Here is a 12,324-nt window from a genome sequence, read left to right on the forward strand (position 1 = left end):
TTAGTCCATTTACATTAATAGTATTTATTGGTAGGTATTTATTGTACCTATTTATTTATTTATTGTATTTATTGCCATTTTGTTTCTTGTTTTATGGTTGTTTTTGTAGTTCTTCTCTATTCCTTTCTTTTCCTGCTCTCTTCTCTCACAGTTTGCTGGCTTTCTTCATTAATATATTTGGATTCTCTTCTTGGTCTTTGGTATATCTGTTACTGGTTTTTTATTTGTGTTTACCATTAGTTTTATATAGGACATCTTATGCATGTAGCAGTCTGTATTAAGTTGATTGCTTAAGTTTGAACTCATTCTAAAAGCACTAAATGTCTGCCCCTCCCATGTTTTAAGTATATGGTATCATACTTTTCATCCTTTCATTTTGTGGATCCTTGGGTGATTTTTATTGCTATGCTAAACTTTACTACTGCTATACTTCCTGTATTTCTTACTCTCATTTATGGTCTTTCCACTCAGCAAGTACTCTTTAACATTTCTTGTAAGGCTGGTTTCCTGGTGATTAATTCCTTTGGCTTCTGTTTGTTTGGGAAACTCTTTATCTCTCCTTGTGTTCTGAATGATAGCCTGGCTAGATAGAGTATTCTTGGTTGCAGGTTTTTCTTTTTCTTTCAACACTTTGAATATATAGCATGCCACCCTCTTCTGGCTTGTAAAGTTTCTGCTAAAAAATCAGCTTATAGCCTTACAGGATTTCCCTTGTATGTAACTGTTTTCTTTTCTCTCTTGCTGCTTTTATAATTCTTTCTTTCTATCTACTCTTTGCCATTTTATTTACTATGTGTCTTGGTGTGGAACTTCTTTGGGTTGATTGTGTTGGGAGCTCTCTGGGTCTCCTGCATCTGGATTTCTCTTTCTTTCCCCAGACTCGGGAAGTTTTCAACTATTATTTTTTGAATAAATTTTCTGTCCCCCTTTTCTCTATTTTCTCCTTCTGGATTCCTGTGAATGTTCTAACCCCTGATGGGGTCACTGCATTTCCTTACTCTATTTTCATTTTTTTTAAATTCTTTTTTTTTTAAGATTTTATTTATTTATTTGACAGACAGAGATCACAAGTAGGCAGAGACAGGCAGAGAGAGAGGGGGAAGCAGGCTCCCTGCTGAGCAGAGAGCCCGATGATGTGGGGCTCCATCCCAGGGTCCGGGATCATGACCTGAGCTGAAGACAAGGGCTTTAATCCACTGAGCCACCTAGGCACCCCATATTTTCATATTTTGTTATTATTTCTTCTCTATTCTGTTCAGCTTGATTGCTTTTCATTACTTTGACCTTCAGTTCACTGATCTGTTCTTCTGCTTCCTCTAATTTACTTTTTATTTCCTCTAGTATATTTTAAATTTCAGTTACTGAGTTCTTCATCTCTGATTGATTGGTTCTTTATGTTTGTTGTTTGCTCTTTTTTGTGTTTCTGTCTGTTGAGAATCTCACTGAGGTCTTCCACTCTTGAGTGCACTGGGTATCTTTTTGATGATTACTTTAAATTCTCTATTATTTATCTCTGTTTCATTTAGCTATCTTGCTGTGATCTTTTTTCCTGTTTTTTCTCTCGAGACGTATTTTTCTGTCTCCTAATTTTGATGAACTCTTGTGTCTGTTTCTGTGTTAGGAAGGTTAGCTATGTCTCCTACTCTAGAAAGTAGCAACTGTATGAAGAAGAGGTCCTGTAGTGCCCTCCAGTGTCATGTCACCTGTTCACCAGAACTTGGTGCTTCAGGGATGACTCGTATGGGTGTTGCCTCTGCTCTACTGTTGTGGCTGGGCCACTTTCCTTTCAGTTGTCTGCAGTGGCTCTCTCTGCCATTGTGGGCAGGATTTGGTCCCTGTATTGTTATGGGGCCAGTCTGGGGCTGCCTTGGGCTTGAGTTGAGTCACACCAGGCATTTGCTAGAGATGCAGTAGCACCGAACTGCTAGGTGTTTTCCCTGTGTTGTCCCCTGAGAAACTTTAGTTTTATTTCACTGTGGCTTCAGCCTGATGGATGTGAGGTTATCTCCCTTTTCCCTGGGACTGGAATCCCTTTGGAGTGGTGCTGCCCCCTTTAGGGGGTATAGGTTCTTGCAAAGGGCATATTGGAAGGGGCAGATCTGCAAGAAATACAAGCTAGGTGGAGAGTATTATGGTCTGCGGGTGTCCTCTCAGGTGTCTGAGTATCTAGGCTGGGGGGTAGACAGGCAAATTGCACTCTCCACCTCTTTTGTTCCTGGAGAAGGCTCCTAGCATCCGAGCTCTGAGGTTAGTAAACAAATCTCTTCTCTATACCCCAGGCATCTTTCACTCTGCTTTTTCTATGCTGTAACTTTAAGGGCTGGGACTCAGTTTCTTATGCCTTTTGGCTTTTCTAGAGCTGAGCCCACTGGTTTTTAAGTTCCAAGTGTTAAGCCCCACTGATTGTGAGAACTCGCAAAATTATTATGTTTTCAAAGCCAGATGTTATGAGGATTCTTCTTCCCCATGAGGGTTTCCTGTGCCTGGGGTGCTTGGCATGAGGGTCTGTTTCTGTCCCTTCTCTACACCCATGGCATCCTTGCCTCTAGCAGATAGTCTCATGGGTCTATTTAGCTCCCCACTGCATCTTCCACCCTCCCTATTCTCTTCAGTGTGGACTCTTCTCTATATTTAGCTGTGGAAAGTCTATTCTGCCAGTCTTTGGTCGTTTTCTGGGTTATTTACACTCATGTGGGTGTTATCCTTAGGATTGTATGCTTAAGTTTTATCCTTAGGATGAGGTTAACTTAGTTAAATTGAGTTAACTTAGGATCCTCCTACTCTACGATCTTCCTTGTTGGGGTGAGGGTGTTAAGATCAAGATATTTTAAATACTTGGAGTTTGCTTAATTTAATGTTTAAGAATCTTGGTTGGTGTTTTTGAGTATCGTTTTATTCTACAAACATTAAACTGGATAAAGAAGTCATAGTACCTAAATAATTAAATATTTACTTGCCATTATAAAAAATGTTTTATACTCACAAAATGGGAATTTTTTCTGTGAGGAAATTAAAAAAATACATTGAAGTAGAAAAAGGAAAGGAATCATTCATAGTGCTATTTTCTAAATATAGACTACTCTTAATACTTTGATATAGCTCTTTCTAGGTTTTTATTCTATGTTTAGGTGATTTTTTAAAAGATTTTTTCATTTTTAAGTTATCTCTGAACCCAATGTGGTGCTCAAACATACGACCTCAAGACCAAGAATCACATGCTCTACTAGCCGAGCCAGCCAGACGCCCCTATTTAGGTGATTTTTAACAATTATATATAAGTTTTGTGTTCTGCATTTTTCACTAGTATTGTTTTAGGTTTCTTTGTAAAAAGAAAATTATGTTAGTTTAGAGAAATTTAGCTTTAGCATCAAAGTAAAATAGAGAAATACATTTTCAGAGTTAGAATAACTGTCTTCTTCATTGCTTTCTTCAGTACTGGTTTGTATATATTTTGAATTCAGGTTTATCAAAATAATAAATTTATGGGCCACAGTGTACCATACTCATCTTTCAAAGGTGAAATTAAGTATCAACATCAACACTTTCTCTGAGACTTGAGAAGCAGATGATGTGGTTATTAACTGGCTGAAGCAACGAAAGAATTAAGTATTAAATTCCAACTCACTGGTTTTTCAACTCTTAGCCAGTTATACTTATTTTACCTTTACAAACAATGATTAAACTTGGGCAGTAGCACTTCTAATTGTATTCAGGTAGAGAGTGAAAGATATAATAATGCCTTTGACTGAACGACTTAGAGGATTGTTTAGGTTTAATTATGGGTTCATCTCTCTAAGAAAGTAATAACTGTAATTATTGAAATGCTAAATTAATAAGAAATAAGCTTTATATTTCTCATTGCAGTGTTTGAAAAACAAGAATATCTAACCAAAACTGAGGTCAGATCTCAGCCCCTTACTGAATGATGTACAAATTTTATAATCCTATTTGAAAAATGAGGGTAATAACTGCCTTGAAAGGGTCTTTATGAGAGTCAAGATAATGCATGTAAAATGCTTAGCACAGTGCTTTTTAGTGTTATATAAAACCTACTTAGGAAATTTAGGGGAGGTAATAGCAGTAAACAAGTGGAAGTATTGAATCAGTCTTTATTTTAGACTTCTGTGAACTTTGAGTTAGGCTGTGATCACATGTTCCATCCAACTTAGCAGTACTCAAGTTTGGTCATGTAAGGTTAGGAAAATATATAAATAGCCAGTCCAAACAGAAAAATTCCACATCTCAAGTCAACCATATTTTCTACTTAGGTAGAGAAAAATATCGATCAAGTTTTTGACAAAGAATAAGAAAGCGGGACACTCAGGAATTGGGGAGCCCATCGACGTTCATCTGTGTCTGCATCTTTCTGTACCCTGGAAGCATTTTCTGCAGCAACACCTCGACCTCCATGTGGGGTCATCCAAAGTATCAGGGTCTGACAAGCTGAGGCCAGGCCCCGCTGCAGCTTCCCTAGTGCTGTTCCACCAGCCTCCCCAGCTGCCGCTGCCCCGTCTTGCTAGAGGTGCTGCAGGGGGTAGAGCAGTGCCAGCGCACCCCTGTGGCGGCTGTTTAAAGAACACAATTTTAAATTTTAAAAAAATTGAACAAGATGTGGAAAGGATCAGGATTCAAGGTCTATTTCTGAATTTTGGTACATAGAATACACTATTACACAGTTAATAAATTATGTTGACAGATTCTTACAATAGGGAAATGCTTATCTTTTTAGATCAGGAAAGTATACAGTCAAGATTTTGTTAGAAATGTGTAGGAATTTACCAAAGGGCGTGGATTTGGGGGTGTTTTTCCTTCTACTCTAGCATATGTTTTTCAGTATTTCATAATTTTAAAAATACTTAAATTTTTTTTTTTAAAGTATGCCTGTTACCTCGACTGTAACCTCTTTATGAAAGCCTTTCTGGTTACTGAAGATTCATTTATGTCTTTGTAACTAAAACTGTTAAAGGTTTCTCTTCAAGTGAAGAAGACTGCTTTATTTATTTTTTAAAGATTTATGTATTTATTAGAGAAAGAGGTGGTATGTGCATGGAAGCTGGAGGAAGGGCAGAGAGAGAGAGGGAGAAGTAGACCCCCTGCTGAGAGCAGAGCCTGATGCAGGACTCCATCTTACCACCCTAAGGTCATGATCTGAGCCAGAAGCAGGAGTTGGAGGCTTAAATGAGTGAGCCACAGGCAGTCCTCTGCTTAATTTGAATGAGGTAGTTCTTAATGTTTTTCTGTGATTCTTAATACATTACAGAGTTACATACTGAGTTGGGTTTTTTCTTCTTTTGTATTTCCAATCCTTAGGTCCAAAGGACGTTAGAAGTACTTTTTATATTTAGAAACATTCATCCTAACCATTGTTTTCTTGCTGTCAAGAAAATTATAGTGTATATTTCCAAAGATGTTTACCACCAAACATTCAATAATGTGATTTTGGGAGACATGTAAAGTGAGCAGAAAAGAATGAATTACTTGGTGAGCCACAAAGGGTTATTATTCATCATTATTTACACATGGAAATTCACTGCTTTCTATTTTTTTCTTAACAATAGTCATAAAGCAGACGCTTCCCATGTATTTTGATCTCTTGATCTGCAGTGAGGTTTTTGAGATCCTAAACTCCATATATTAAATTTGCCTGGAATTTTTCCCTGGAAAATGAGAAGTTATGTGTCTGAAAATTGAAAAGGCACAAATCCCGACTAAAAAGTTGATTTGAGGATCTCATTTTCCTTATTTTTCCATCTCCTGGAAAGAATGCTCATATTACCTATGAAGAATAGAGATTTGATGTATTTTTAGGCTTATTTACTCTGTAAATGTCTTAATTTATGTGATTAAGTTTATTTTATTAGGACAAAGATTTTTCAGTCTTTTCTGTAGGAAGATGGAAAGAAAGAAAAATATTAGTTGGCATATTGTTACTTTGGCATTCAACCAGTTTTCATAGTAATTTTTACCAAGAAAGTCTTTGCCTGGATTTTTATTATTTTAATAGTGTAGTAATAAAGCTCATCTTCAAGTTATTTCCCTCATATCTTGGTTTCCTGTAGCTTCTCCTTTATGTCCTATCAGTAAATTATAAATCATTAAGCATATTACTAGGGAACATTATTCCATCGTACTGACATGTAAAAGTACAGGTGTCTATTAAGAGGGTGTGAAATAGATTTAATCTTGAGGGCTACATAATCCAGGCAAGTTGAAGCAACTGTTAAGTAGTCTTAGTTTTAACCTTCCATTAGTTCTCAGTAATCCTAAGATATCACCACCCTTTCATTCCGATTTAAAACACCTTGCAGATCCCTGATAGTAAAAAGACATAATGAATGCTTTAATGACTCAGACTAGAAGCCATTACATTGACATTCATTTTCTTTTTTTTTTTTAAAGATTTTATTTATTTATTTGCCAGAGAGAGAGGGAGAGAGCGCAAGTGAGCACAGGCAAACAGAGAGGCAGGCAGAGGCAGAGGGAGAAGCAGGCTCCCTGCTGAGCAAGGAGCGTGATGTGGGACTCAATCCCAGGACCCTGGGATCATGACCTGAGCTGAAGGCAGCCGCTTAACCAACTGAGCCACCCAGGCGTCCCGACATTCATTTTCAAATTATTTAATATGATATACAGTCATTCACTTAATAAGCTATTATTTGGAAGCTTCCATAGAGAGAAAAAGGAGAAATATATTCTTTGAATAAGTTTGTTACTTTCTAATTTGCTTCTCCTGAGCTAAATAGATCATGTAAATACAAGCAACTAAGAGAGTAAAAGGTTATTTTCTATGTATAATGTAAATTAAAATTTAAAAGAAGCTTTATTTCTTGTGACTAAGTGGCAGCCTTAAAACTAAAAAACAGTAAGTATCAATATCCTTAACTCTGATGGTATTTTAAAAAAACATACTAAAAAATGTTCTCTCATTCCAAAGATAGGACAGATTTTTATGGGGAAACAAGTCACAAAGTATATCTTTGGCAACTCTGATTTTCTAGGTTTCCAAGTAAATTTGAGCTTGTCTGAATTAAGCATCACCAGTTTTATGATGAAGCATCTGTACTTCTCAGTAGGTCCCTGCCCCTTTAGTCCCTCTCTTTCTAAGAGACCTAGCAGTTACCTAAGTTCTACAGTACATGAATTCAGCCTGACTAGACAGAGTTCCAAAGTACTAAAATATTTCTGCTTGCATATATCATTAGGATACAGGTATACGCTGACATGAAACTCATGAGTTAGTTAGAAAATAGCACAACTGTTGATTCTCAAAAATGCTGTGAAATAGCTAAGGGACTTTTGGAGAAGAAGAAACAAGGAATTAAGTATCAGTGATGCAAAAAATCATGTCATACTAGAGTGATGGAATGACTCCAGTAGTCTAGAAATGTAGTAAGATAAACTTAATAGTGATAAATATTATGTACTGTGTTTAAGTTTTTAAAAATGTGTATGGTATCTCATAACCCAAGGACAGCTGAGTAAGCGATGGTGTCTACAGAATTTCTCCTTAAGTTAGCTTTGTTGAGGAATAGCTGTCTGGTGGAAGGGACTAAAGGAATTACCCTGAAGCCTCATTTAGGAAGCAAAGTTTAGTGGCTTAAAACAATAGCCATTTTTTTTTTTAGCTCTTATTTCTGTAGGTTGGCAGTCTGGGCCTCAATTGACTGTATGGGTTTTCTAGACTCATTCTGTATCTCTTGTCAGCTGCTGGTTGGTTGGAGGCTAGATGAGATAGGATGGCTTCAAGTGGGCCAACTTGCCCATGTGGCCTTCTCCCAGGCTTACACATGGCAGCTGGGAGTTCTGAGTGGAAGAGGAGGGAGAGCACTCAATGCTGTGGAGACCCAGACTCAGAATTGACATGACGTCACTTCCCCAAAATTCTGCTGATTAAAGCCAGGCTGAAAATAGGCACTGTCCCTTGATCAGAAGAGCTGCAAAGTTACATTGCAAAGAGGATGGGTGGACACAGAGAGGCTATAATTGCTCTCTTCTTTTAAATCATCTACCACACCAAGCACATTGCTTTAATATGTTGTAGGTCAATAAAAATAGCAGTTTTGGCAAGATGCATTTATTCATATTCCTCATATTGAGAAACCACAGCTCCCACTACAAGCTGGCTCTTCATTTAATTTGGACAATGAATTTAATAGCTGAAAAGCAAGTTTTGTGCTTGTTCTGAACTATTTTTCAAGGTAGTTTAGGAGGTAAAGTTACAGGTTATAAAGTTAAATGTTTTTTCTGTTTCAAAATTAGGTAAAAGCATCCAAAATAGATAACTGAGTACATCCAAAAGAAAATATAAATATGTTTGATGTAGATATTTATGTTCCTACAAACAGTTAATGATCTTTAAAAAAAAAAAAAAAAAACCTGTGTGAAGAATAGATTACTATAAATGCAAATATGGGAATTTTGCTGTAAAAAACTAACAATTTTAAACATAGATGTTTGAAATTTTAAGTTTGAACATCTGTCTTATTTCCAGGAGCTCTGCCAGTGCCGACCTGGAGAAGGAAATTGTTCCTGCTGCAAAGAGTGTATGTTGTGTCTTGGGACCCTTTGGGATGAGTGCTGTGATTGTGTTGGTAAGTTGACATGCAGGAAAGTTCATGTTTATCACAGAATCTTTGACTTTAAGGGACTTTAAAGAATGTAAGTATATTTTATGTGTATAGATTAGTGTCAGTATAGATGTAGTAGGTATATAGAACATTATTGCATTTGCTTGGATTGAATGATATTTACATAGATGTGCAGTTTTATTTTTATTGAAAAGCTCTGGAAGGAAATTCAAAGAGCTTATTCTTGAGGAACAATGGAAATTTTTTACTTTTCATTTTTAACATTTCATACTGTTGAACTTTTAATAAGAAGCTTATGTTATAGTTCCAAATAGAGAAAAATACTTCATATATTAAAAAATAGATTATCTTCCTTTTATCTAAGATTTCACTATGGATTGCCTTGGTAGCTCAATCATTTAAGCTCCCAGCTCTTGATTTTTCTTGGGTCTCGGTCGTTGGGTGGTGAGATTGAGCCCTTATTGGGCTCCATGCTGGGCTGGGGCCTGCTTGGGATTCTCTCCGTCCCTCTCCTTCTGCCCCTCCCTGCCACTGAAAAAAAAAAAAAAAAAAAAAAAGACTTAACTAAGAGATGCTTGAGAAATTAAAAGCTTTTTTTTTTTTTTTTTTTTTTTTGAGAAACTAAAAGTTATTTTTAAGTGCTTGCTGAGGAATAGTGTCCAAGATGTATTAAATAAAAAGTGGAGCACATCTGCGTGGCTCAGTTGGTTGGGCATTCAACTCTTGATTTCTGCTGGGGTCATGATCTCAGGGTGATGGGATCAAGGCCCCCTCTGGGCTCTGCTCTCAGTGGGGAGTCTGTTTGAGATTCTGTCTCCCTCTCCCTTTGCCCCTACCTGCACTTGCACACTTTCTCTCTCTCTTAGTCTCTCTAAAATAAATAAATAAATCTTTAAAAAAAAAAAAAAAACCAAGGTGTGCAAAAGTGCGTTCATGGAATCACTTGTGTTTTCGAAAGAAAATTTACATGTGTAGACTGCTGATGGGAGAAACACTCATCATCCTCTCTCCAACCAGTTAACCCTTTTTCATCCCCTTAAACCACAGTTCAAATGTCCCCTTATCTCCCAAACATCTTTTTTGACTGAGATAGGATCCTCTACATTATTCAGATTATCTGCTTCTGTTAGGTCATGTGCTACATGCTACTATACTTGTTTTTAACGTTTCTTTCAATAGACTATAAACTCCTTAGGGACAGAATGGTGTCATTTTGATCTTTTATAATTAACTACTATGTTTATCAAAGCGGGATATATGTATATACGTGAAGTTCATGCATGTTGTACTAAAACAAGCCCCTGGCATGCTTGTTCCCAACCCTTTGATCCTGTGTCACAGACAGCCACTTCTAGGTCTTTGGTATGGTCTTACTTCCCTAATTTTGAATAATATCCCTATACTGTTCTCTTGATTCTTTGATTTTAGGAACTATTCATTGACTTTTTTTATGGCAGATAATGACTTAGCTTTATCTCTTATCTTCCCAAAATAGTTATCACTACTTCTAGTTAAATCAGTAATTACTTTAGCAATCCATTGAATAAATTAGTGTTGCATATTAGTTTGATATATGATGTATAAACACTAGTTTATTAAATGAATAATACTTTTAGGTCTTTTTATATTGGAGTATGCTTGCTGAAAGCTTTCTTAATCTTCTAGACTTTGTATTAGAGTTTAAAATTCAGGCTTTCATTTTTAATTTATAAGAGCCCTTCTCTGCTTGTCCTTTTTGGGGAGCATACTGTTCTTTTTTATTTATTTATTTATTTATTTATTTATTTATTTAACAGAGAGAAAGAGAGAGAGAGCACAAGCAGAGGAATCAGCAATCAGAGGGAGAAGGAGAAACAGGCTCCCCGCTGAGCAGGGAGCCCAGTGTGGGGCTCGATCCCATAACCCTGGGATCATGACCTGACCCAAAGGCAGACACTTAATGATTGAGCCATCCAGGTGCTCAAACAGCTTTTTTTTTTTTTTTAAGATTTATTTTTTTAAGTGACCTCCACTCCAACGGGGGGGCTTGAACTCACAACCTGGAGATTGAGAGTCACGTGCTCCACAAACTAACCCAACCCTATTGACCTCTTCTTCTAGGAAAAGACTTAAATAGTTCTGTTGAGAAAGAACCACTTATCTATGGTCATATCTCTACAATTCTAGAAGCAACTGGTGTGCTTCTAGGCTAGTTTCCATTTAAAAATATATATGTATATATATTATCTACCTCTGAGGATTTAATCACTAGTTTTAAACTTTGAGGGAATTCATAACGTAACTTTAACTCTCATTTAAAATTCAGTTAATCCTTCTGCTCTCTAAGATAAAATTTCCATGTTCCAGTTCTTTCTGGAGAGCAGTATTCTTTTTCTTGTAAACCATTCTCTTCCACACTAGGTTCTTGTAATGTCCTCTGTAAATCTGTGGCTGCTCCTCCCTTCTAAATTGAAACACTGCCCATACTTTTCACATACTTTTCATAGGTGGGGCACAGGTCTCTGAGAGGACCTAAATTAGCCTTCCCTTCCAGTCTCATTTGGTGGACTTTTAGCACATACTTGTCTAGCAGGCTCTCCTCCAGCAACCTTGCATAAGAGAATTCGTTTCTCTTTTCTGATTTTCTCTTAAGGCAGCTCATTTTTATCCTTGCTGTTAAACATATTACTCAAATCCTGTAGTTTTTGGATCCTGGATCTCTAGCTACACCTTTTTTGGTTTTATTTTAGTGTTTGCTTTGTTTTTACTTTTCTTGAAGTACACAAAGGAGAGTACAAAGAGTACTTTGTACTCTCTTTGTGTACTTGAATGTAAACAAGTACATTTTTCTTGAATGTACACAAAGAGAATATAATGAACTTGTACACTTTTTTTGAATGTAGGCAAAGAGAGTACAATGAACTTCTGGGTACCTACTCCCCAGCTTCAGTAGCCATACCTCTTTCATCCATTCAATCATCTGTCTGTGAATCTGCACAACCCCTCTGCCACTTTCTTTTGTTGGGGTATTATAAAGTAATTTCAGTACATCTCCAAAGTCCTTTAGTTACACATCTTAAAAAAGAGAGAAAGTAAATTTTCTTACACATACAATGTTATGACCACACCTAAAATACGGAGCAGTACTTCCTTAACATTTAATATCTAGTCCATAGTCAGATTGCCCTAATCAACTAAATGTTGTTTATAGCTGTTTTAATCAAATCAAGGTCTCACAGTCCACTTACTGTATTTAGACTGTTAGGTTTCTTATGTTTCTTTTATTCTAAAACAATTCTTCCTTCCCTCACCACCTTTAAGGTTCTGTAGACTTGTTGAAGAAACTAGTGAATTGGATGGAAAATATATCGCTTTCTGGATCTGGCTGATTGCTTCCCATATTTAACTTGTTACTTTGTCCTCTCTATTTCCTATGCATTGGAGATTAGATCTTAAAACTGATCAGATTCAGATTCAGTTTTTGGGAGAGGTACATAAATTACACACTTACAATGTCTGGTTGTCCTCCTTTTAGTGGTGTTAAAGTTGATTGCTGGGTTCAAATGGTGAAAGTCTGATCCTTTTGTACTAAGTTTTCCATCAGTCTTTCACCTGGTAGTTTCACCCTTCATTGATGACCTTTGCCATTATCAATTTCATTAAATAACGATCTACTATTATCTTTCCTTCTGCATTTATTAGCTAGAATTATTCTGTGTAGAAGAACTTTCTTACACCTACTAGAGCCCTTTGGCTA

General features: G+C 36.6%; 1 protein-coding gene across 3 annotated transcripts in view; it reads left to right on the forward strand.

The window, feature by feature from the left end:
* TWSG1 (twisted gastrulation BMP signaling modulator 1) overlaps positions 1 to 12,324 on the forward strand; it is a 65,076-nt gene that overhangs the window by 24,982 nt on the left and 27,770 nt on the right. For all 3 annotated transcript variants that reach the window (XM_082697358.1, XM_082697357.1, XM_082697359.1), the window contains exon 3: positions 8,492 to 8,591. In XM_082697358.1, coding sequence (XP_082553484.1) covers positions 8,492 to 8,591 — 100 coding nt within the window. The remainder of the gene's footprint in view (positions 1 to 8,491; positions 8,592 to 12,324) is intronic.

The sequence above is a fragment of the Mustela nivalis genome (genome assembly GCF_964662115.1).
Source record: "Mustela nivalis genome assembly, chromosome: 14".
In the NCBI taxonomy this organism is placed as follows: domain Eukaryota; kingdom Metazoa; phylum Chordata; class Mammalia; order Carnivora; family Mustelidae; genus Mustela; species Mustela nivalis.